Source organism: Ichthyophthirius multifiliis (genome assembly GCF_000220395.1).
Source record: "Ichthyophthirius multifiliis unplaced genomic scaffold scaff_1120509250885, whole genome shotgun sequence".
Taxonomy (NCBI): domain Eukaryota; phylum Ciliophora; class Oligohymenophorea; order Hymenostomatida; genus Ichthyophthirius; species Ichthyophthirius multifiliis.
In genome coordinates, this window is record NW_004086406.1 from 6,597 (window position 1) to 29,779 (window position 23,183).

The window sequence follows — 23,183 nt, forward strand, 5'->3', positions numbered from 1 at the left end:
TTTTATTTAAACATATACCTCCAAAAAAATCAGCTTGTAGATATATTTAAGTAAAAAATTGGAATGAATATTATATTTGACTTATTGATTTTTGTTTATTTTATTAATGTTATATTAAAAATACTTATCCTTTTGCTTTTTATTTTTTTAATTAATTTATTTTTTAAATTTAAAAATTTAAAAAAATATTTTACTTGTTAATATTAATGTTTATGATTATTTACAATGCACTTTTTTTATAATTTTAGAAAATTAAGGAAATATTTATTAAGGTATATACAAGGATTGTTCTTAATAGATACCCCATATATAAAGATCATTATTCTCTTTCGGATATATGTATAAAAAAAGTCAAATATAATATTATAGATTATATATATATATTTACCATCAATAGCTGCAGAATGTGTTATTGCTAAGGATATTTATATTATTTTAATATTTTAAATTGATTAAATTAAAGTATATTAATTTGCTTCAAAAACTTATTCCCCTAATGCTAGAATTCCTGTTTTTTAGGAGTCTAAACCTTTTACAAAAAGTTGACCTTTTTCTGTTAAAATTAATTAAATCAGGTTTAAGTTTTATTATATATCCGCTATTTTCTCATTTTCAAAAAATTCTATTAATTATGGATTTTAATTAGGCATTTCTTAATATAATGTGCCAGATTTGGTTATATAAAAAATTGAGTTTTATTAAATATTTAAAAGAACAAAATCATGCTGCTAAGCAGATAATATTTAGGATTTTTTTTAAATATTATCGAAGATTATTATCTTTTTTTTACTCATTTTTTTTTGCTATATTTTTCGTGTAATTCTATATTAATTTTGTATTTTAAAAAATAAATTTTATAACAAAAAATTTAAAGTCAATTTATATAATAAATTAATATAAATGTGTATTATAATAAAAATGTTATAATTTTAATAATTTTATATTTATTTTTTTAAATTAGAAATTTAATCAAATAAAAAAAAATTAAAAAAATCCAAAAATAATTATTATAATTTTTGTTTATAAAATTAAATAAAAATAATAGGATAAAAATAAATTATGTTTATATACAACGATTATTCTATATATATAATATTAAAAAATAATAAATATTATAAAAATAAGTAATTTTATTTATAGTAAAGAATAATCTAAAAAAATCATTCAAATTTATATAAAAATCAAAACAAAAAAATAGTTAATAAATTTCAAAGCCGAAATTTTATCCTCTATATATTATTAATAACTTCCCTTAAAAGATTTGAAATTCTACTAAATATAAAGCTTAAACAGTTAAATTATCATTAGTACTAAATAATTTTTTTTAAGATTTTTAAACTAGGAATAATATTAAATGTCTATACTAACTTCTTTTTATAAAGACTAAAAAACATAAATCATTACTATCATTTAAAACTCATATAAATTTTAATAAGAAAAAATTTATTATTATTTTCCTAAAAGGATTCCTAATTTAAACAATATTTTTTTTTTTTAATATATAATGTAAAATAAACTTCATTAAGAAAAAATATTATGAATAAAAATATTTATTTTTGGAATATTTTAATAATCTAAATCTTTGATTAACTTTTATTATTTTAGGAAATTTTTTAGATTCTTGAATTTAAGATAATATTTTTTTTATATAAAAATATTGCTTTTTATATTATTATATAAAGTATTTTAAAGACTATCACTTTCTTATATTTCTTTCGTATATAAAGTATAATTTTTTTTACAAAAAAAATAAATTTCTTTCATTATTCGTTTTATGTGTTTAAATGATTTTAAATAATAGTTGTTTGTTTAAAAAATAGTTATTTTTTGTTCAAAAATGACCTTTTTTTATATTTTATTTTCTTCAAAAAAATAAATATTTTTTTTTTATTTCTTAACAATTTTATAATTACTTAATTTGACTTTCATATTTGGAATTTCAAAATTATAAAAAATCGATATTTTAATTAATTTAAAAAATATAATAAATATAAATTTTCAGTTAATTCGATAATTTTTTATAAAGTTAATTTTTAGAAATTTTGAAGTTTTTCGAAATTATTTTCAATTTGTTTTATTAATAAAAATATTAAGAATTCTTTTCTTTTCTTAATTTTTTTAACATAAATATATTTTTTATATTAAACTTTTTATTTATTTAAGTTTATTTCTTTTCTTTTAAATCTAAAATTTTCTTTTCAATTTTCATAAAATTACTTGTAAAATATTTTATTATTCAAATATTATATATATTGATTTTTCATTCAGTTTTATTAATTTTTTATTCATTTATTATTCCTTTTTTTTATTTTGTAATTTATTTTTACTTTTTTAATTTGTGTTTATTAATTCTTCTATTTTTTAATTTTATAACATATTTTTAATTTTCATATTTTTTTAATAAAAATTCTTAATTTTTTAATTTTTCAATTTACATATCAATAACTCGTATTTTTTTAAATTGAATTTTTATTTTTTATATTGAAATATTCATCCTTTTAATTCAATTGGTTGTTTTTTTAATTGAAATCTTCATTCTATAAATTTAAATCATCTACGTCTTTTTACATTTATTCATTTATTCTTATTAATTTGTTAAATAAAATTTTATGATTATTGCAATATTTTATTATTTATTTTTTCGTATTTATTATTCGTGATTTCTTTTTTAGCTTTTTCTTGTTGAAAATTAAATATTTTACCATATATTCTTTTGATTTTGTTTTTTAATATTTTATTTTCTTTATTTATTTAGTATTTCTTTCTAATAAAAAGCCCAATTTATTTTTCTAAACTCTAATTCTCTAATAATAAAACAATATTTACACATATAATTAATTATTAATTTTTTTCATTTATTCTATAAAAGTTTAATATTCTTAAAATTTTACTCTTTCTTATTCTACTAATTGGTTTTTAATTGTTTTATTTTTTTAGAAATTTTTTAATTATTAAATTCAAAATTTTAGATTTAAAAGTTAATATTTTGATATTAATTAATTTTTTTCTAAAATTTTGGGTTTAAATTTTTTTATTTTTTATTAATGTTCAACAATAGATTTATTATATAAATTTTGTTTTTTTATTTTAATTAGTTAATTATATCATTAAATTTGTCTAAATTTAAAATATTTAAATACTCTATTTATTTATGCATTAAAATAAAGTATTTAAATTAAAAATAGTATTTAAATCTAAAAATAAAATAAAATTATTTATAAAAATATTTTATTTATAGTATTTATTTAGAATTATATAAAATAATTATAAATCTTATTTTATATATTTTTTTCTTTTTATATTTTATAAAACATATTATATTTTTCTATAAAAAAAATTAGTATATTATCTTGTATAATAAAAAAGATAACTACTATTTAAATTAATAAAATAATTTAGTTTAGTTATGTTTACATATTAAATTTAGGATTTTCATTTCGATTCTCGATTTCGAATTTTAATTTTAATTTTCTATAATATAATATAAATAATATTAATATCAACAAAACAATATATAAATTTGTGATCATAATATAAAAAATTAGTGTCCATATAGATTAATATTTATATTTTTATATTTTATTTTTATTTTTATTTTTATTTTTATTTTATTTTTATTTTGATTTTTATTTTGATTTTTATTTTAATTTTTATTTGGATTTTTATTTTGATTTTTATTTTGATTTTTATTTTTATTTTGATTTTATTTTGATTTTGATTTTTATTTTGATTTTATTTTATTTTGATTTTGATTTTGATTTTTATTTTGATTTTTATTTTAATATTTATTTTTATTTTTATTTTTATCTTTATCTTTATCTTTATCTTTATTTTTATCTTTATTTTTATCTTTATTTTTATCTTTATTTTTATCTTTATTTTTATCTTTATTTTTATTTATATTTATATTTTTATTTTTATTAATATTTTTATTTTTATTTATTTAATTTTTTTAATTCAAAACTTTTATTAAATTTGTTTAAATTTTATTAAATTTAACATTTTTTATATCTTAAATTCTTAAATAGAAATATAAATCATAATAATTATTTTTAATAAACACTTAGATTAATACCTTTAAATTTATTATATTTGAATTCTTAAAATAATAAAAAAGTATTTTTATTCTGTTATTGTTTTATAGAATCTCAATATGTACATGTTAAGTAAATTATTAAATGCTTTAAAATTAAACACCTTTTTTGAACAAAAAATTATTAAAGGATTAAAGGAGAAATTGAAAATGATTAAGTAATTTTTTAATAAAAGCTATATATAAACATTGAACAATTATACAAATATATATATAAAATAATGAAAGTTTAATTCCAAAAACCTCTCAGATTATCATATAAATTGTTTTATAAAATCTGCTTAAGTCCAAATAAATAATACTTAACTTATTATGGAATAAATGGAGCTTTTTAAAATTAAGAATTCTAATTTAAATATACTAAATAATAGAAAAGTTATACTAAAATTAATTAATTAAGGATTATTTACAATTTTTTAATATAAAAACAGAAAAAAATATTTATATATACATATACATATACATTTAATTTATTCTCAATTTTTTTTTTAAGTAAAAATAATAGTAAGAATAACAGCAATAATAATTATAATAATTAAACTGAAAATAAAATATTTTTTCGTGCAGATTTTTATTATTCTTAAGCTTTATTTAGTTCGATATTGGTACAATTTATTTAATTTTGAACTTTTTCAGCATTTTCAGATATAATATCTAAATCTTCTCCTTATTTTATTACCATTAATCCCATGTCAGTCATCATATTATACATTAATAAAATATCATTTTAAATTAAATCTAATTCTGCCTACTTTTCTTCTTGTAATTGCTTCTCTATTTCTAATTATTCTTTCAGACTATCTTAATATTATTAAAAACTATTATTATTTTCATTATTATCAAATGAAAACGAACGGTGTTGTGCATTTTCTAATTTTAAATCGTAACTTTTACTTATTATTTATTTCATTATTATACCAAAACGATCTATTTCTTAATTTGTTTAGTCTTATAATAATTTAAATTATACTTTTTAAGGCTAAGATTTTATTTTTTATTATAATAATTATAAATCCTCAAGAAGTTATTTACTTTCTTTTTAAATTTATTATTTTTAATCATTTATTAGTTTTTAATGTTATTCAAATTTTAAATCTTTTTATTGTTTTTTTTATGTTAAACAATTGTTTAAAGATTTTATTTATTAAAATGAGATAAGACATTTTTTATATATTTATTCATAAGAAAATAATAAATTTTGTTTCATCTTTATTAAAAAGTTTAATAAAAATATTAAAATAAAAAAAATTATATGAAGAATCATATAAATATTTAAATATTTGTTGTAAATTAAATAATATGTTAATAAAAATTATATTAATAAAAAACTCAATATCAATATATATAAAAAAAGTAAAGGCTAATTATAAAAAATTTATTTTATAAAAAAAATATAATAAAATTTATAAATACAGAAAAAATAAATTAAATTAAAAATAATAATAAAAAATAAAATAGATATAAATTAATTTATAAATATTAAATATTATAAATAATAATATATATAAATAAAAAATAAAAGAAATATATATTAAAAATTATATATATATAAATATATAAATATTTATTATATATTATATATTATATATTATATATTATATATTATATATTATATATTATATATCTAAACAAAATCCATGATAGATTTAAGATATTTCTTCATAAACTAATTAAAAAATAAAAAAAAAATATATAAATAAAGTTATTATAAATAATATAAAATGAACATAAATATTTATTCTATTTTTTTTTTAACTTACATTTCTTTTAAAAATAATATATAGTTTATAAATAATAAATATTTATAATTTCTATAATTTTTATTTTCCTCCTGATTATAATTGATTTTTTTTTTTTTTATATTGTTTAATATTAATAATTTAATTTTTTTTAATTTTTATTTTAATAATCTTAACATTTATTTATAAAATAGATATTATTATAAAATAAATTAAATTTTTATTATATTCAATTTTTCTTATTAACAGTTAAAAAAAAATATTAATTAACAAGATTTTATTTATTTTTAGTACTATTTTTTTTATTATTATCTAAAAGCTAAAGAAACTATTCCTTTACAATCGGAGAATTCATATTTTTTCCATTTATATAATACCTAATATTTTCAAAAGTCTATTTTATTTCTTTATGTGCTTCACTATTTTCTTCAATAATTTCCGGTTGAGTCTTAAAATCATTATCAGGGGAATTTAATTCTCCTCTATATTTTACATAATCTTCATATTCTTTTGCTTTTTGAGATTATTATTAGTATTCTTCAAGCAATTTATTTCTTACTGAAGATTATTATTGTGTCAATTATATATTATTTGTTTTTGTAGATTATTATTATTCGATTTCTTCTTCTTCTTCTTCTGCAATTTATAATATTTATTTAGGCGCATTATTTTTATATTTTTTTATATTCTTTTTTTATTATCTATTATTACTACTATTTTAATTTACTTATTCTTTTTACTATTTAGATAATTATACACACTCATCATTTTTATCATAATTTTATAACGAAGCTTCTATATTTTATTATAATTTTTTACTTTCTGAAATATTAAATTAATCATTTTTTTATACAAATATTTCTTATTATTATTCTTAATTTTCTTCGTCATCCTCATCTTCTTAAATATTTTATTACAGTTCTTATTCTAATTATTTTAAATCTCCTATTTATTACAAAAACTAGACTTTATAAAACTTATAAAGCTCCTTTTTCATATTTAAATATTATATTACATTTTATTATTCAAATACTTAACATAAGCGACCGACATGACGTACATCATAATTCTTATTATTTTTTTATTAATTTTTTTTTTTATTTATTTACATTTGATAAAAATATCAAAACTGGAATTAAACGATAAAGTTGATCGTCGTTCATATCTTCGAAAAAAGATAAAATATGAATGGCATTTTCTGGTTAAAATAAAAAAGAATTTTCTGAATTCTTTTTTTTAATATATTTATATATTAGTATTTTTTATTTGGATATATATAAAAATTTAAAACATCTATTATTATTATGTCTTTTAATTATCTTTCTAATTTTGATAGATCTTTTACGAAAAAACCATTATATAATGTACAGTTTTCGCGAAATAATCTTATACTCGTAACTTTTTTTTTATCAATCAAATCTATTACAGGGTTAGCATACTATTTTTTTATTTTAATTATAATAATAATTTGAAAAAAATATTATATTTATATATTATTTTATTTTAAAAAAACTCAATTAACAACTAAAAAAAGTGGAGAAAAAACGGATAATCGTATTTTTTTTTAATTGAGAATTAAAATAAATACAAAAAATATAAAAATCATATGAAAATATATATTAGAACAATTAATAAATATATATTTAAAAATACTTTAATAATACCTCAGATAAACTAGCTGTAAATATTATTATTTCATAATATTTGCTTAGCTCTTCTAAAAATAACTCACACCCAGGTCTTTTTTTTACATAGACAATAAAACGAATGTCTTAAACAAAAATCTTTTATTTATATTCAAATATATTTATTAATAAAATTTTTATTATCTTATTTTACTTCTAATTAAAAATCAGAATTTTACATATAAACAAATGAACTATGAACCAAAGTCTCATCTAAGTCTAAAACTAATGTTTTTTTGTCCTTTTTAATTTATTAAAATTTTATGAATATATTTAAGATTATCATAATTAGTTTATTTTTTTAATATGAGAAAAATAAAAAAAATACTTAGTAATAAATAGGTTTAGGTTTTATTTATTACGGACAAACAGATTAAATTATCTATTTTTAAGATGGTTACTATAATATTTACTAATTTTTATTATTAACTTTTGAATTAATACTTTTATCTGTATTCGAAATATTTTAGTCTTACTATTGTTCCTATTTTTACTTACTATTTTTTGTTGATTTTTATTATTATCTTTTTTTTTATATAGTTTTTAATTTAAGAAATAATTCTAAAAAAATAATTTGAAACTTTTTAAAACAATAACATAAATAATTTATCAATTTATATTATTTATTGCTTTCAGTTTCCATTTTTTATGAATTTAAACTTTAATTATTTTAAATTGGAATAGGCTTTTCACTAAAAAATTTACAATTATTATAAGTTTTAAAAAGAAAATATTATTTAAAATAAAATTAAATACTCTCTTTCTACTTAAGTTATAAATAAAGGAATTACATTTTTATTTATATTTTTTTGTTAATTTTCATAATTATTATCTCCTATAGTTGAAGCTTATTCTTAATACTCCTAATCAGCTTCAAAATTAAATAAGTTAAACCTTTTTTAAATACTAATATTTTTTGAATATAGTTTTGCTTATTTTTTAATTACAATTATATGAATTTTTTCATTTTTTGTTTATAAATATTATTTAAAAATATATAAATATATTTTATTTTTTTTATATATAAAATTTATTAATAAATTATTATATATATTAATAAAAAATAAATATTGTATTAAACTATAAATTTATTTTCATTTCTATTTAATAAGTTGCACTATTGATAAAATTAATAAATACTAAATAATATTTATTTTAAATTATAATATAAAAATAATAAATGTATTAATTGTTACAAATAAAAATATTAAATGTATTTATTATTTAAATTTATTTATAATAAATTAATATTTATTTCTTTTTACAAAAGAATATTAAAATAAAATATGATTATTACAAATACAATATTTATTATAAAAATAGCTATAAATTATAATAAAAACATTGATAATTTTATACACAATATTAAAACAGATTTATAATGTAAAATAATAAACTAAATAATATATATAATTGCTAGTAATATTAATGATAATAATAATAAAAAAAAATTTAATAACTTTTAAAAAATAAATAATAAAAATTGCAAAAAAATAAATATTTATTAAAATTAATAAAAAATGAGAAAACTTAATAAAGATAGAATAGAAAAACTATCTCGACCAAAAACTGCTATAAACTATAGTTTAAAAACAAATTAAGTTTATATTGAAGAGTAAAAAACAAAAGACTTTTAATAGCAAGAATTATAACGAGTTGTAGATGAAGACGGTTAAATACCTTTAATATTTTAAAAAAACCCTGTATTTTTGACATTTGAAAATCAATTATAAGCCGAATTATATAATTCAAGGTGTAGTGATACAGGAGAAGTAAAAATAAAAAAATAAAAAAATAAAAATAAATAAATAAATAAATAAATAAAGCATATATCTTTAGATAAAGCAAAAATATTCAAAGACGAATTCAATAAGATAAATAATAGAAAACACAATAATATATTAAATTTATATTCAATGCGTTTAGGTGTAACGAGTATGCAAACATTAAGCAATTTATTAAAAGAAGATAAATACAAATATATAGACACATTAAATTTAGCGGATAATCCAATATCAGATAACGGCATGCATTTAATAAAACAAATAATGGAAAATACATAAATAAAGCATTTAAACTTGGCTTCAAATATGATAAGTGAATCTGGTTTTGAAATAATAGTAGATGAATTATCGAAAAACTAGAATCTGAAAAGTCTAGATTTAGGCATACTTGAAGGAAGCATTAGAAAAAATTCATTTGGGATTGACGGAGCGAAATGTATAGCCGCATTAATATTATAAAATAAAAATATAGAAATAATTAAACTATACGATAATGATATTGGAGTATAAGGAGGTGATATTATAGGGACAGCCTTAAAATAAAATAAAAATTTGAAAAATTTAACAATATCAGAAAATTACCTAAAAAGTTAAGGTGCTGAATTTATTTTAAAGTCTGCTCTTTTTTTAGAATCTTTAGATTTGGGAAAAAACTGCATTAAATCGAATGCAGGAATTTCGATTAGAAATTACTTATAAAACAATTAAAATCTGAAAAGACTTAATTTGGAATTTAATGAATTAAGTTTTGAGGGTATTAAAGAATTTAGGCAAGGACTTTTATATTCATAAAGTTTATAATATATTAATTTGAAAGGAAATGGAATTGGAGATGAGGGTTTTTTAATGATTTGTGAAGTTTTAAATGATAATTATATTTTAGAAGAATTGGATGTTAGTCTAAATGAAATTAGTTCTGCTGGAATTAAATGTTTTGCTGATATTTTACCTTTTTGTGGGTTAAAAAATATAAATTTAAGTAAAAATTTTTTAGGGGATGAAAGCTTGTTTATTATTGGGGATATATGTTAATAATATGAAAATGTTATTAAACTTTAAAAAATAGATTTTAGTAGTTCAAGAGTTGCTGATGCAGGTTTTTTTTTTCTTTCTTTTTTTTAATAAAAAATGAATATTCATATATATATAGGAATATTATATTTTTTGGATAGAATTGATTATTTTGAAAATATGAGATGTATAAAATGTTAAGATAATTTTATTTCTGAAAAAGTTGAAAAAGTTCTTTTAGAAATTTTGATTAAAAATAAAACTTTAATTGAATTTGGAATTAATGGAAACAGATTATCATTATCATTTTTGAATAAAGTAAAGAAAATTTTATAAAGAAATATTATAGAATTAGAAGAAAAAGAGCCTAATAAAATAAAAACTTAAATATATAAACTTAAATATGAATAAAAGTAGATTGTTGCGGAAAGAAAAAGACTAGAAGCTTAAGAAAAATAAATTAATGATTTAGAAAGTTTACTTGAATAAAAAAAAAAAAAACTTTAATTTATTATTAAAACTGAAGCTGAAAAAAGAAAAGAAATTCTAAATAAAATTTAAGATTAATAAGTTTAAATCTTAAGAAAAAAAGCTAAAATGGGTATTTTTATTATTTTTTTTTAAAAAAAAAAAATTAATATTTTATATAGATGAAAAAAATAATATTTTCGAAAACAAAAAAAAGGCTTTATTAGAAGAATTATAAAAATTATAATAAGAATATTCTATTGAAGTAACAGAAAAAAATAGAATAGTTAATGATTTAGGAAACCTTGATATTTAAATTATTTAAATGGAAGAAGAATATAAAAAAGAATGCAATGAAATAGAAAACTAAATATAGCTTTAGAAATAAAAACGAGAAGAAATTAATTAAAAAACAATATTGCTTAATTTAGAATATTCAATTTTTTATAAATAAGAAAAAGAATTAACAGAATAAGTTCATTAATAAATTGAAAAAAACAAAATTCTAAAAAAAAACTTATCTTAAAAAAGTAATAAAAACTTGAATAATATAAAAATTTGAATAATATTTCATTTTATAAACAAAGAAAATAATACATTTGTCATTTTATAATTTTCGTTGTTGAAATATTTTATAACAAATAAAAACAGTTATATTTATATAATATAATATAATATGTATTATATATTTTTATAATAAATATATTAGTCTTTAATTTAAATATAAATAATAATTCATGAAGTGATTAATTAATTAAATTATATATTATTTTTTTAAATAAATCAATTTTATTTATTGAAAAAAACAATAAATTAAAAATATTTATTTTTTTAATAATAAATATAAATAATTTACATATCAAATAAAATTAAAACATAAATAATTTTTTTTGAAAAAAAAAAAGTTAAATAATATAAAAAGTAAATATATAATAACAAAAAACATATGAAATTTAGTAAAGAATACAGATTATTAATAATACCTGAATGGAAAAAAGCATATATAAGTTACTTTTTATTAAAAGGAATGCTAATACCTTTTAAAATTGTTCAAAAGTTATGCATAAAAACTCGTTTTTAAAAAGGTGAAGAAACAATTTAACTAGTAGGTATATATTCAAATGACTCACAATTAGAAAAATTTAGAAATATGTTTGAAAACTATTTGATACATGAAATAGATAAATTTAATTTTTTTTTTTAATATAACTAATGAATGTCTTATATAACTGGTCAGATTTATATTAATAATATGTGAAAATGAATTCAAAAAGTAAAACTTATCTAAAATTATGAAGATCAATAGAATATTTTAAAACTGCATTTCATGGATAATACGGATAGTTAAAACTTTTAGAAAGTTACACAATTTCTAATAAATAAGTAATAAGTAATTATTAAATTCCTATACTAAGAATATATAATATTTGATACTTCAGATAATTTAAAAATAAAGTATAAAAACATATTTTTATTCTAATTATAACTATAATTATTACTTCTATTATTTATATTTTCTTTATAGAATTATAAGACATTGTAATGAGAGTTATCTAGCAAGAGCGAAAACAAACTTTATTCATTAATTAATGAATTCGAAAATATTTATCTTACTTTTTTCTATACAATATATAATAGAAATAGAGGCGTTGAAGAATTATAAAAAATTACTTCTGTGAATATTCATTAAAGAAATAAATTTTATTTTGGTATTTTTACAGGTTTTGTTATACTTTTGATATTTTTAATTGTTTAAATATCAATAACCAATTAATTATTTAGATATGGAAATAATTAAAAATATAATTCTTTTAGTTTATTACTTCCTATATTCAGAGGAATAGGATTAATAATATTGTAAAAAATAAAAATTAATAAAACCTTAAAATATATATAAAAAAAGATATTAATGGCTTTTGGCCTGGAATGTGTATCTATGGACATCCCGTTAAGTAAACTATAAGACGATATTTAAATTTAATCACCATTCTTCAATTTTAAGTGAAATACTAGAAAGAACATCTTTTTTTACATTTATTTATTTAGTATCTTTTATACTTTATTTATTAGTAAGAAAATCAGAAGAAGTAGAAATTGACTATTCTTATTATGTCTAAATAGGCTTAATACCCCTAATAGCATGGTTAATGTTTCTCACATATATATTTTTCCCTTCAAACAAATTATTTAATCCCTAAGGAAGGAACTATTTTTATAATTTACTAAAATTAATAATGCAAACTCCTTTCCGAAAAATGGAATTCAGAATAGGCTGGGCAACCGATTAACTAGTATCTTTTATAGTACCTTTAAAAGACTTTGTTACAGCCTTGCTCTTTTACACCAGTAATTTTGGAAATTATAACGAAGCCTGGTCAAGAACTCACGATTAACGATAATATATATTAACAGGTTTTATTGTAGCCAGTTTTCCCCCAATATGGAGAAGTATGTAATGCTGTAGAGCTATGTATGATGATAAATAATATTTATACACAAATAACTTTTATAATTTGATAAAATATTAAAGCTCACTATCTACGACAATTCTTAGTTTTGTAATGGGACTATATGGTGGATAATTGAAAAATATACTTATGTATTTTTGGATACTCAGTTCTATAATTTCTACTTTATATAGTTATTATTGGGATTTAAAAAAAGATTGGGGCTTTTTAACTAAATCGAAAAATAAATTTTTGAGAGATGACTTATGTTTTGGAAATCCTAGTATTTATTATTACGTGTTTGTTAGTAATTTCATTCTTAGATGCGCATGGGTTTTAAATATTTCACCAGACTTCCAAGTATAAATTTTTGGTAATAAAGATCTTTTTGTTTTCATAATAGGATTTTTGGAAATGTTTAGAAGGTTTTATTATTTATTTTATTACTTATATAATTAATTTTATAAGATGTTAATGGAATCTTTTTAGAGTAGAACTTGAACATATTAAAAATTGTAATAATTTTTAAGCTGCTGACGATGATTAAGCTTTACTTAAATAAATTAAAAGTTTAAGCTTTAATAATTAAGAATAAGTTTAAAAAAAAGTTAAATAAATCATGGAATAAGCTCCTTAAAAAGTTATAGTTGATAATCTTAAAAATAATTTCTATAATAAATATTATAAAAATGATAATGTTAGTTAAGTTACATAAGAAAGACTTAATAAAGAAATTTCTAAATTTAAAAAATATATTTCTTATTAAAATTGAATGTGATAAAATTAATGAATTAAATTCTATTAAATTTTAATTATGTAATATATTTTAAATTTATATTTTATTTTAATAAATTAAAAAAAAAAATTACTTATTATATTAAAAAATTATAATACATTATAATTTAATTTAATAATACAAAATTTATTTAATAAAAAATATTTTTATATCATAATATTTATATTATATTAATAATAAATTTGTACTTAATAAAATAAAAATAATTAAATTTGATTTATTGATTAAATTTAAAGTCAAATAATTAACAAAAAATAATAAAGGCAATAAAATAATTTGTAAATAAATAATAAAAATTTATTAAATATTTTCTAAATATATTTTAAAATAAAATAATTTATATATTACTTTATCAATATATTTGGCAATCATCCATATCTTTGTTTTCAGGGGCAGGTAAAATATTCTTTATATTATAATGAATATTTAAGTTCTATTAAATTTATATTTAGCAAGGATTATTAACTAAATATAAAAATAAATAATTAAAAATTAAATAAAAAATTACATGTATTAATTAAATTGCTTTAAATAATTGTTTATGAATCTTTTTCGTTTTTCTAGAAAAAAAATAAAATTAAGATTTTTTATGAAAAAAATAAAAAAATAACATTATGCATTAATTATATGCTATTATTTCTATCAGTAGAAATATTTTAATCTTCGATATTTATAAAACTTTAAACTTTTTAAACTAAAGAAAAACCACCTTTCAAAGGTGATTAAAGAAGTCTAGCATTAGTATTTTTAAATAAGGTAAAAGAATTATTAAGGCTATTTTTCTAAACAAAAGAATTATTGTTAGTATTTAAGCATAAAACACAGCTCTAGCTAAGTGGTTTTTGATTTAATTTATTAATATTTACGATTTATTTATTAAAGTATGTTTCATATTTATTTATTTACATATAAGGCGCTAATTACTAATATTATATATTCGAATTTCTATTTGAGAGACTTCTTAAACTTTAAATTTTTTAAACTTATTCTATTTTACTCATCGGTTAAGGGCCTTGCATTATTCTGAAACTTTATATCCTAGGAGAATTAATTTAATTAATATGAACTATTTATTATTATTATTAATTTTTTTGATTTGATTATACGTTTAAGTATTTATGTTATGTGAGTGTTTAATTATTTTTATAAGGAAACGTAATTTATTACTTTTATTTATTATTTTGAAAATTTATTAAAGGCTATTTGTATAAACTTTTATTAAAATTAGATTCTTCTTCTTATTCCTAAACTTCTTTTATTGCAAATTTACAATCATTTTGAATGAAATTTGTATTGTTATAATTTAGGCTTTAAATTAATTTATTAGAAGAAATTTTATTTTAATTATTTAAATTATTATTTTCTATATCAAAACTGTGTTTATTATAATACATTTTATTATAAGTATTATCATAAAAATAATTTTACTATTAAAAGTTTTAACTATTTTTATTTATTTAAAAATTTTATAATTTATTCTATTGAAAAATTCCTCTTTAATATAATATTTATTATTATTATTATTTTTAAACTGCATTTTAATTATTATTACAATCTAAATTACTTTAATGTAATTATTAAGGTTAGCTTGATTTATAAATATAATTATTTAAATTTGTAAAATATTATTATTATTAATATTATTATTATTTTTATTATTATTATTATTATTATTATTGTTTATATACATTATTTTATTATATATTCTATATTTAATTTAAAGTTTTCTTACTTTTTGTTTATATATTATTATGTAATAGAATTTTGTATTTTTCTTAGATTTGGTTTTTTTTTTACATTTTAGAATCATATTCTATATTATTATTTATAATTAGTTACTAATTATTCATATTTTATTTTATATTATCATAGTTTTTTTTTATTATTAGATATCTTCATTATTTGAATTTTAATTATTTTATACTTATTAATTTCTTATTTGATTATTAATTTTAATATTTGTTTTTTATAAATTAGAAGTAAAAAATTAATTTTTTTAATTTATTCAATCTTTTAATATTTTTAATTTATTAATTTATGTTAGAAATTTTTATAATTTTATTCCTAAAATTATTCTTAGAAATATTATTGATTTTACAATTATCCATTCTATTTTGCTTATTCATCCAAATATTCATTTTATTATTCTTACAATTATAATTGATATAATAATTACTCATATTATTATTGATTTTATTGTTATATTTGATCTTTCAATTGATTGTATTCCAAATTTTGTAATTATTTTTATTAAAATATATTTTATTATTATTAATTCTTTAATAACTCTTTTTATACTTAATTTTATTATATTTAATTAAAAGATATAATTACATTATCATCTTTTTAACGATTTAATTTTTTTTAGATATTTTTATCATTTTATATTTTTTAAATATTATTTTAATTATTAATATTAGTTGCTTTGATAGAATTTGATTTTTTTTTATTAGTTTAGTTTTAGAATATTTTTCTATAAAAATCTTCATATTTAATTTAGCTATTTTAATTACTTTCACATTAAGTAGGCTCAGTTAAAATTTACCTATTAGTATTCTAATTATTTAAATTGTTTTTATTTTCATTACTTAAATTTAAAAATTTTTCTTAATCAATATCTTTTATATTTTTATTTTCATTATTTTCGTTTTAGTTTTAATTTAAAAGGATGTCTGATTATTTTACTGTTGTATTAAATTAATCATTTGTTAATATTTAATTGCTATTTAAATTAAATTAAGAATTTAATTAATCCTCATGACTATTATATTTCATATCTAGATATTATTTTAATATATATTCAATATTTTTGTCTTCTTTCTAATTTTAATCTAAAATCTCTTATTTCTTTTTGCTTTATTAAAGAAATGAGTTTTCAAACTATTCTTAATTAATCTATTAATTTTAACAATAATTTTCATTTGAATTAATGTCCTGATAATAGCATTAATCATCATTAATTAAATTATTTTAATTAGAATTTTTTTTAATTATAAATTATATTAATTTTAATATTATTAGTTTTTTTATTCTAAATAATTTTATTAATTTTTAACTATTTCAATATCTTAATTAGTAAATTAATTATTTTATAAATTTTATTAAACTATAATCTAATTATTTGTTTCAATTATTTTATCTTAAATATTATTATTTAATTGATATAAATTAAATTCTTTTTATTTAATTTAATTGGTGTTACTTATATTTTATTAACTATTATATTAACCGAATTAAATTTCAATTTTGTTATTTAGACTTTTTTGTTCTTATTATTATATTAAGTCTTAAGAAAATTAAAATTTTGGATTTAAATTTGATATAAAATCATTATTATTTTTATTTTGGTTTTTAAATTATTATTATTTGTCTAAAGTACTGTTATTATTATCAATAGGTTCTTTTAAATTGATTTAACTAGAGATACTAGTATTTTAATCAATATTTTTTGGGCTTAATTAATTTTATATGTTATTATTTAAACATTGATTTTCTTATTATTTTATTAAATTTTAAGTAAATTAAATTCTTTCAATTGAATATAATTTTTAATCATTTTAAATTATGTTTTCGTTATGATTATTATTTTAATCATCATAAATAATATTAAAGTTTCCATCTAAATGATTTTTTTCTTATAATTTTTAAATAAAACCAGAATCACAATTACTTTATTAATTTTCAACATATATTAAGTTTTCGTTAAGCAAGCAATTATCATTAAGATTAAAAATTTTTTCGTAAGAAATTTAATTAAAGGTTTGTTTATCTAATGTATTCGAATCTTAATTTTTAATATAATCTTCAATTTATTATATGCTTTAATTATTATTCTAATTTATTTATTAATCTTGTTTTAGATTATCAACCAAATTATTATATGTTTACTAATCTTTTTAACCATTTTATTAATTTTTATTCTCTTTCTTTTCTTCAGAAAAATCTTTTTAATCAACTTTATTTAAACTTTAAAAACTCTCATTATTTTTTGTTTCTATATAATTTTATATATTTAATTAATTATTTAACTCTTTAATCGGTTGCTGATTTTATTAGTATATAAATAGTTCATGTGCATTTAAATTGTTAGTGCTTTCAATATTTTCTTAATTATAAATATCATTAATTAAATTTTCACTTAAAGGAATTTCAAAATTTAATTCTTAATCTTATTAAATATCTTAAAAATGATTATTATGTGGTAAAAAATTTTATTAATTATAAATATTTAAATTTTCATTATTTGTATTTTATTAAAAATCATTTTATTAAGTAAAGTTATACTTTTATTCTTAAATTTATTAATTTTTTTAATTTCTATTGTTAATATTTTTATAATTTTCTTAATTATTACTTAAAATAGAATTATTATAATTACTGTTAATTTAAATAATATCCTAATTTTATAAAATAATATTCTTTTATTAATTTAAATTAGGTATTTAATCATATACTTAGTAATTTGAATCACATTAATCTAAATTTTCTTTTTTTAATTTGTTATTTTTTTCATAATTTTAATAATTATTAAAGCTAAAATAATTATTTTAAAGTTTTTAATTTTCATTTAGAATTAATTATTATAAAAGATTATTTATACTTTATTCTTAAATTTATTTTTATCCTAGATTATTACTATTATTATTTTCTAATAAATATTTATACTAATTACTTTATTATTATTATTTAATATTATCCCCTATATTTTAATTATTAGAATATTTTTAATTTTATTAATTAATACCTTCACAATTATCCTAAACTTCATTGTTTTACAATTTATTTTCTTACAATTATTATTATAAAATAAATTCTTAATTGTTATCTTAAACAAAATTTTAATTATTTAAGTTCTTATTTTCCTCCTTAAAGTCTTTAGAGTGTAAATATTATGAATTTTGTTCTAAAAAATCATTTTTTTATTCAAATAATTACCTTTAAGAAGAGGAAATATAATTACTTGATTTTTCTAAGAAATCGAATTTTTCCGAAAATACTTAATATTATTAATCAAAATAAACTTATTTTTATAAAGAATCTTCTTAATTTTAACAAAATTTATTTTTTTCTTATTATTAATTTCCAATTTAATTATAAGTAGAATTATATTTATAAGATGAAGAATATTAAAGAAGATTATTTTATTTTTATTATTCTAATTATAATTATTAATTAGCCAGTTCTTATTTTTATTATTCTTTTTATTCTTAAACTTATTAAATTAAGTTTTATTATTAAACTTTGTATTGCTCTTATTCTTAAATAATTTATTTTAATTATTAAATTTTTAATAAAGATAATTAAATTTCTTCTTATTTATCCTTCTCAAATTTTTAAAGAGAAAAATTTTAGTCTTAAATTTATTTAAGAATTTACTATTCAATTTATATTTTTTATAATAATTCATTTTCCTCATCTTTTAACTTTTTATTATATTATTCTTAAAAAAAACTTTGTATTTCTTCCTCTTCATTCATTTTTTAAGTACTTTAAACTCTACTTGAACGTTTTAAAAGTTCATCTAACATTATATCTTTATTATTATATTATTAATTTGTTTAGTTTTATAAATTTGAAGGAAATACTTCATTTTAAAATAAGTTATTATTATTATTTTATATTATTTAACCTTATTTATTTTTTAATTCATTATGATTATTTTCAAATTCATTTAATTAAAATAACATTTAACTTTTTATTTATTTTATCGATTATAATACATGTTCTGAATTTTCCATTACAATTTAGTCTTTTTCATCATTTTATTATTCATTTTTATTTATCTTTTATTCATTTAGGATTAAATTTTATTCAAATTTATCAACTTTTTTGATTGGACTTTGTTAAAAACTCAATTATGTTTTACTTTTGTTTATTTCTTAATCTTATTATTTAACTTTTAGAATTTTTTCTTCTTATTTTTATAATATTTCTTCATGCTTTTTAAGCTCTTATTATATATTTGTAAAATCTTAACTAATACATTTTGAATTCTTATTTGTAATTTCTTCAAACTCTATTTATTTAGATTCATAAGGAATATTTTAAGAAGAAAAATTAAGATTAGATATATATTATTATTTTTCTTCTTAATCTTTTAATTCCAATTTGAAATGACTTAAATTTAATATGAATTTTTGAATATCTTTTTCGTTTTTTAATAATTTTAAGAATTCGCTTCATAACTTTATTAAGTAAATAAATTAAGCTAATTCGAGTAACCTTAATTTATAAAAGATATAGAACTTTTTTCATTATTAGTTAATGAATAATTTAATTATTAAAGAGATTTATTTCCAAATTTTTATTATTTATCCGATTAAATTTTATTATTAATTTAATTATTTTAAATTTAAAAATTATTATTTATACTAGAATCAAATGAAGGTAAAAAGAACATTATTAGTGAACATTCATAATCAAAAAAAAGTAATTATTTCTTATGATGTTCAAATCTTATTTTTGCTAATTATTTAGAAAAAAAAATATATAAAAATATAAATATATAAATATAAATTTATTTTAATATATAAATATATAAATATAAATATTAAATATAAAATTATATTATCAATTATTATATATAAATTTTTATAATAATAAATTTTATAAACCAATTATCTCTTAAGGATAATTTCCTTTTCCTTTTTTAAAAACATTTGTACATTTATTATTTTTAAATTTCCCATAAATCCACTATTAGCTTTTATCTTAATAATACAATCCTATTCCTTCAAAGTTTCCTTATTTAATAAATCCATCATAAATATCTCCATTTTACAAATTTACTCTTCCTAATCCATCCAATTTTCCTTTTTTATAAAATCCTACGTCATATTTTCCATCAGTGTATCTAAATATTCCTAATCCATTTGGTAATCCATTTTTTACTTTACCTAAATATTAACCTCCATCTTTAAATTATATTTAATTAATCTCTATATTATATTTCAATGCTATATCATTTGCAGATGTAATATATTCAAAAACTTCTATATTTTTTAAAATAATTAAAAAAATATTTAAAATATTTAAATAGAAAAACATGATTCAGGTCTTCCTTATCCTTAAGAAATAACTTTTATTAATTATCCATTTTTATATTCAGATTTTACCCAAAAATTTTAATTTCTATAATATTTGAAACATTCTCCTTCCATTTATCCTTAATTCCATATGCCTTCATATGTATCTCCGTTTAAAAATTTTATAAACGCAGGCCCATTAAGTTTATTTTTATAAAAAAATCCATGGACAAAACCCCCTTGAGCTAAAAAATAAATCCCTTATCCATTTGTTTTATCAAATTTCCATTCTCCAAAATATACTTCACCTGAATCCCATATATGGATTCCAAGTCCTGTTTTTTCATTGTTTTTGTTTACTAAACCTTAATATATACCATTTCTGTATTCTATTTATTTTAAATCTAAATGTTTTATTGTTTATTCTCGTTTTTATGATGATATTGTTTAATTAGATTAATTTAAAAATCTAGATTACCTCATTTTATTTTGACTTATTGAATTATTTTTAATTTTATTTTTTATTTTTTTTTAATGATTTTAACAAAGCAAAATGATTTTTTATTTTTTATTAAAAATATATTATTATGAAACTTCATGCAAAATAAATTAAATATAAATTATTATTTAATATAAAATTTTATTTAAATTAATTTTTAATTTAATAAAATATATAATAAATAAAAAAATAAAATTGTAAAATGTTCAAAAATACATTCTAATCAGGTTTCTTATCAATATTATATTCTATTGGGTAAAAAAATTAATTTAAAAAATATTTATTATATATAAAAAGTTCAAAACCATTATAAATTTGGGACAAAAGCAGTAAAAAAAATATAAACAATTTAAAAATTTAAAAAAATAAAAAATAGTAAGAAATGGTCATATAAAAAGAATAACTGATTAAGATATTCTATCAAGTGTATTAGAAATAATGGGAACTAACGTATCAACAAATTTCATAACTGCGCCAGCTGACCCAAAAGAAACATTAGGGATAAAGCTTCCATTTTTAGTAATGATAATAAAGAATTTGAAAAAATATTTCACTTTTGAAGTATAAGTACTAGATGATAAAAATGTAAGAAGAAGATTTAGAGCTTCTAATTATTAATCAACTACTAGGGTTAAACCATTTATTTGTACTATGTAATTATTTTATAAAAAAATAAAATGTATTATTTTATTTTCATATATATTAGGCCTATGAGGTTAGATGAAGGTTGGAATCAAATTCAATTTAATTTATCAGATTTTACAAGAAGAGCCTATGCAACAAATTATATAGAAACTTTAAGAGTTTAAATTCATGCAAACTGTAGGATTAGAAGAATCTATTTCTCAGATAGATTGTATTCTGAAGAAGAATTACCTCCAGAGTTTAAATTATTTTTACCAATATAAGTAATTTTTATATATTAAAATTGAATTTTCTATTTTAAAATATTAGGGATAAAAATAAAATAATTGAAAATAAACAGTTTAAAGAAAATATATATATTTAATATTATGTATTACATTTTTTATAAAATTTATAAATATTTATAAAAAATATATTTTTTATATATAGTCATATATATTATTAAATATATATATATTTATATAAATATATATATATATTAAATTAGTTTATTTTGTTATTTATTATAATTATATATATTAAGTTTGTTAATATTTAGGTTTGAAATATAATTTTTTTCTTTTCAATTTTATATAAATTTAATTAATATTATATTAAATATTATTTATTGTTTATAAAAATATTTTAAATTATAAAAAGAAAATTATATTTGAATTTAATAAAATATTAGATGTTTATTATTATTATCTTCGGATTTAACTTAGTTAAATCGGCTATAAAAGATTTTATTTCGATTCCTATATTTCTATATATTGTAAAATATCGTAAAAAAATATCTTTATATCTTGAGCAGTTTTTCAACCGAATAGAATATTTATAGAATATGTTGTACTGCACCCCTACCATTAAGTGTGGCTTATACCTCCCTTGTTTGAATTTTGGTGTTCAAAAAGAGTTGGTGAACCCATTTTGTAGTATTTTTCATCATATCTATAATAGTTTTACTCAACTTACTAAATTTGCTATTGCAAAGACATAAACACAAAATATT

At 15.3% G+C, this 23,183-nt stretch overlaps 5 protein-coding genes across 5 annotated transcripts in view, besides 30 other annotated features; 3 read left to right on the top strand and 2 right to left on the bottom strand. All coding sequences in view use genetic code 6, as the record gives it.

Annotated features, from left to right (window-relative positions):
- Window positions 1-2,250: 2,250 nt before the first annotated feature.
- Window positions 2,251-2,297: a microsatellite.
- Window positions 2,298-2,302: 5 nt separating this feature from the next.
- Window positions 2,303-2,338: a microsatellite.
- Window positions 2,305-2,347: a microsatellite.
- Window positions 2,348-2,856: 509 nt separating this feature from the next.
- Window positions 2,857-2,890: a microsatellite.
- A 265-nt stretch (window positions 2,891-3,155) lies between these two features.
- Window positions 3,156-3,203: a microsatellite.
- Window positions 3,156-3,205: a microsatellite.
- A 355-nt stretch (window positions 3,206-3,560) lies between these two features.
- Window positions 3,561-3,943: a microsatellite.
- Window positions 3,562-3,941: a microsatellite.
- A 21-nt stretch (window positions 3,944-3,964) lies between the features above and the next one.
- Window positions 3,965-3,997: a microsatellite.
- Window positions 3,998-5,136: 1,139 nt separating this feature from the next.
- Window positions 5,137-5,170: a microsatellite.
- A 393-nt stretch (window positions 5,171-5,563) lies between these two features.
- Window positions 5,564-5,707: a microsatellite.
- Window positions 5,619-5,717: a microsatellite.
- A 1,191-nt stretch (window positions 5,718-6,908) lies between these two features.
- Window positions 6,909-6,939: a microsatellite.
- A 2-nt stretch (window positions 6,940-6,941) lies between these two features.
- On the bottom strand, window positions 6,942-8,484 carry IMG5_107200 (NLI interacting factor-like phosphatase family protein, putative; the record flags this gene model as incomplete). Its single annotated transcript, XM_004034940.1, has 6 exons — window positions 6,942-7,061; window positions 7,124-7,270; window positions 7,497-7,616; window positions 7,672-7,758; window positions 8,309-8,411; window positions 8,465-8,484. Coding segments are annotated over 6 exons (597 nt in total), but the record flags the coding sequence as incomplete, so codon positions are not given.
- Window positions 8,485-9,037: 553 nt separating this feature from the next.
- IMG5_107210 (hypothetical protein) lies at window positions 9,038-11,342 on the top strand (the record flags this gene model as incomplete). Its single annotated transcript, XM_004034941.1, has 3 exons — window positions 9,038-10,397; window positions 10,452-10,913; window positions 10,963-11,342. 3 exons carry the CDS (start codon window positions 9,038-9,040, stop codon window positions 11,340-11,342), a joined length of 2,202 nt encoding a protein of 733 aa, XP_004034989.1.
- Window positions 9,291-9,338: a microsatellite.
- Window positions 9,294-9,342: a microsatellite.
- Window positions 11,314-11,349: a microsatellite.
- A 330-nt stretch (window positions 11,350-11,679) lies between these two features.
- Window positions 11,680-11,713: a microsatellite.
- A 3,933-nt stretch (window positions 11,714-15,646) lies between these two features.
- Window positions 15,647-15,701: a microsatellite.
- A 163-nt stretch (window positions 15,702-15,864) lies between these two features.
- Window positions 15,865-15,910: a microsatellite.
- Window positions 15,911-16,376: 466 nt separating this feature from the next.
- Window positions 16,377-16,441: a microsatellite.
- Window positions 16,442-16,979: 538 nt separating this feature from the next.
- Window positions 16,980-17,031: a microsatellite.
- A 3,475-nt stretch (window positions 17,032-20,506) lies between these two features.
- Window positions 20,507-20,590: a microsatellite.
- Window positions 20,509-20,612: a microsatellite.
- Window positions 20,511-20,584: a microsatellite.
- Window positions 20,543-20,631: a microsatellite.
- IMG5_107220 (hypothetical protein) lies at window positions 20,594-21,531 on the bottom strand (the record flags this gene model as incomplete). The annotated part of the gene is made up of 2 exons (XM_004034942.1): window positions 20,594-20,961; window positions 21,069-21,531. The coding sequence occupies 2 exons, from the start codon at window positions 21,529-21,531 to the stop codon at window positions 20,594-20,596; spliced, it is 831 nt and encodes a 276-aa protein (XP_004034990.1).
- A 19-nt stretch (window positions 21,532-21,550) lies between these two features.
- Window positions 21,551-21,584: a microsatellite.
- Window positions 21,585-21,660: 76 nt separating this feature from the next.
- Window positions 21,661-21,719: a microsatellite.
- Window positions 21,720-21,749: 30 nt separating this feature from the next.
- Window positions 21,750-22,479, top strand: IMG5_107230 (transcription factor iib, putative; the record flags this gene model as incomplete). Its single annotated transcript, XM_004034943.1, has 4 exons — window positions 21,750-21,802; window positions 21,845-21,876; window positions 21,924-22,200; window positions 22,254-22,479. The coding sequence occupies 4 exons, from the start codon at window positions 21,750-21,752 to the stop codon at window positions 22,477-22,479; spliced, it is 588 nt and encodes a 195-aa protein (XP_004034991.1).
- A 105-nt stretch (window positions 22,480-22,584) lies between these two features.
- Window positions 22,585-22,671: a microsatellite.
- Window positions 22,613-22,671: a microsatellite.
- Window positions 22,624-22,676: a microsatellite.
- Window positions 22,677-23,015: 339 nt separating this feature from the next.
- The window catches only part of IMG5_107240 (hypothetical protein), a gene marked incomplete at both ends in the record, with an annotated part of 420 nt that continues 252 nt past the window's right edge, over window positions 23,016-23,183 (top strand). The window contains one exon of the mRNA XM_004034944.1: window positions 23,016-23,183. This exon is cut by the window's right edge and continues 252 nt beyond it. Within this exon, the coding sequence (XP_004034992.1) occupies window positions 23,016-23,183 (168 nt within the window).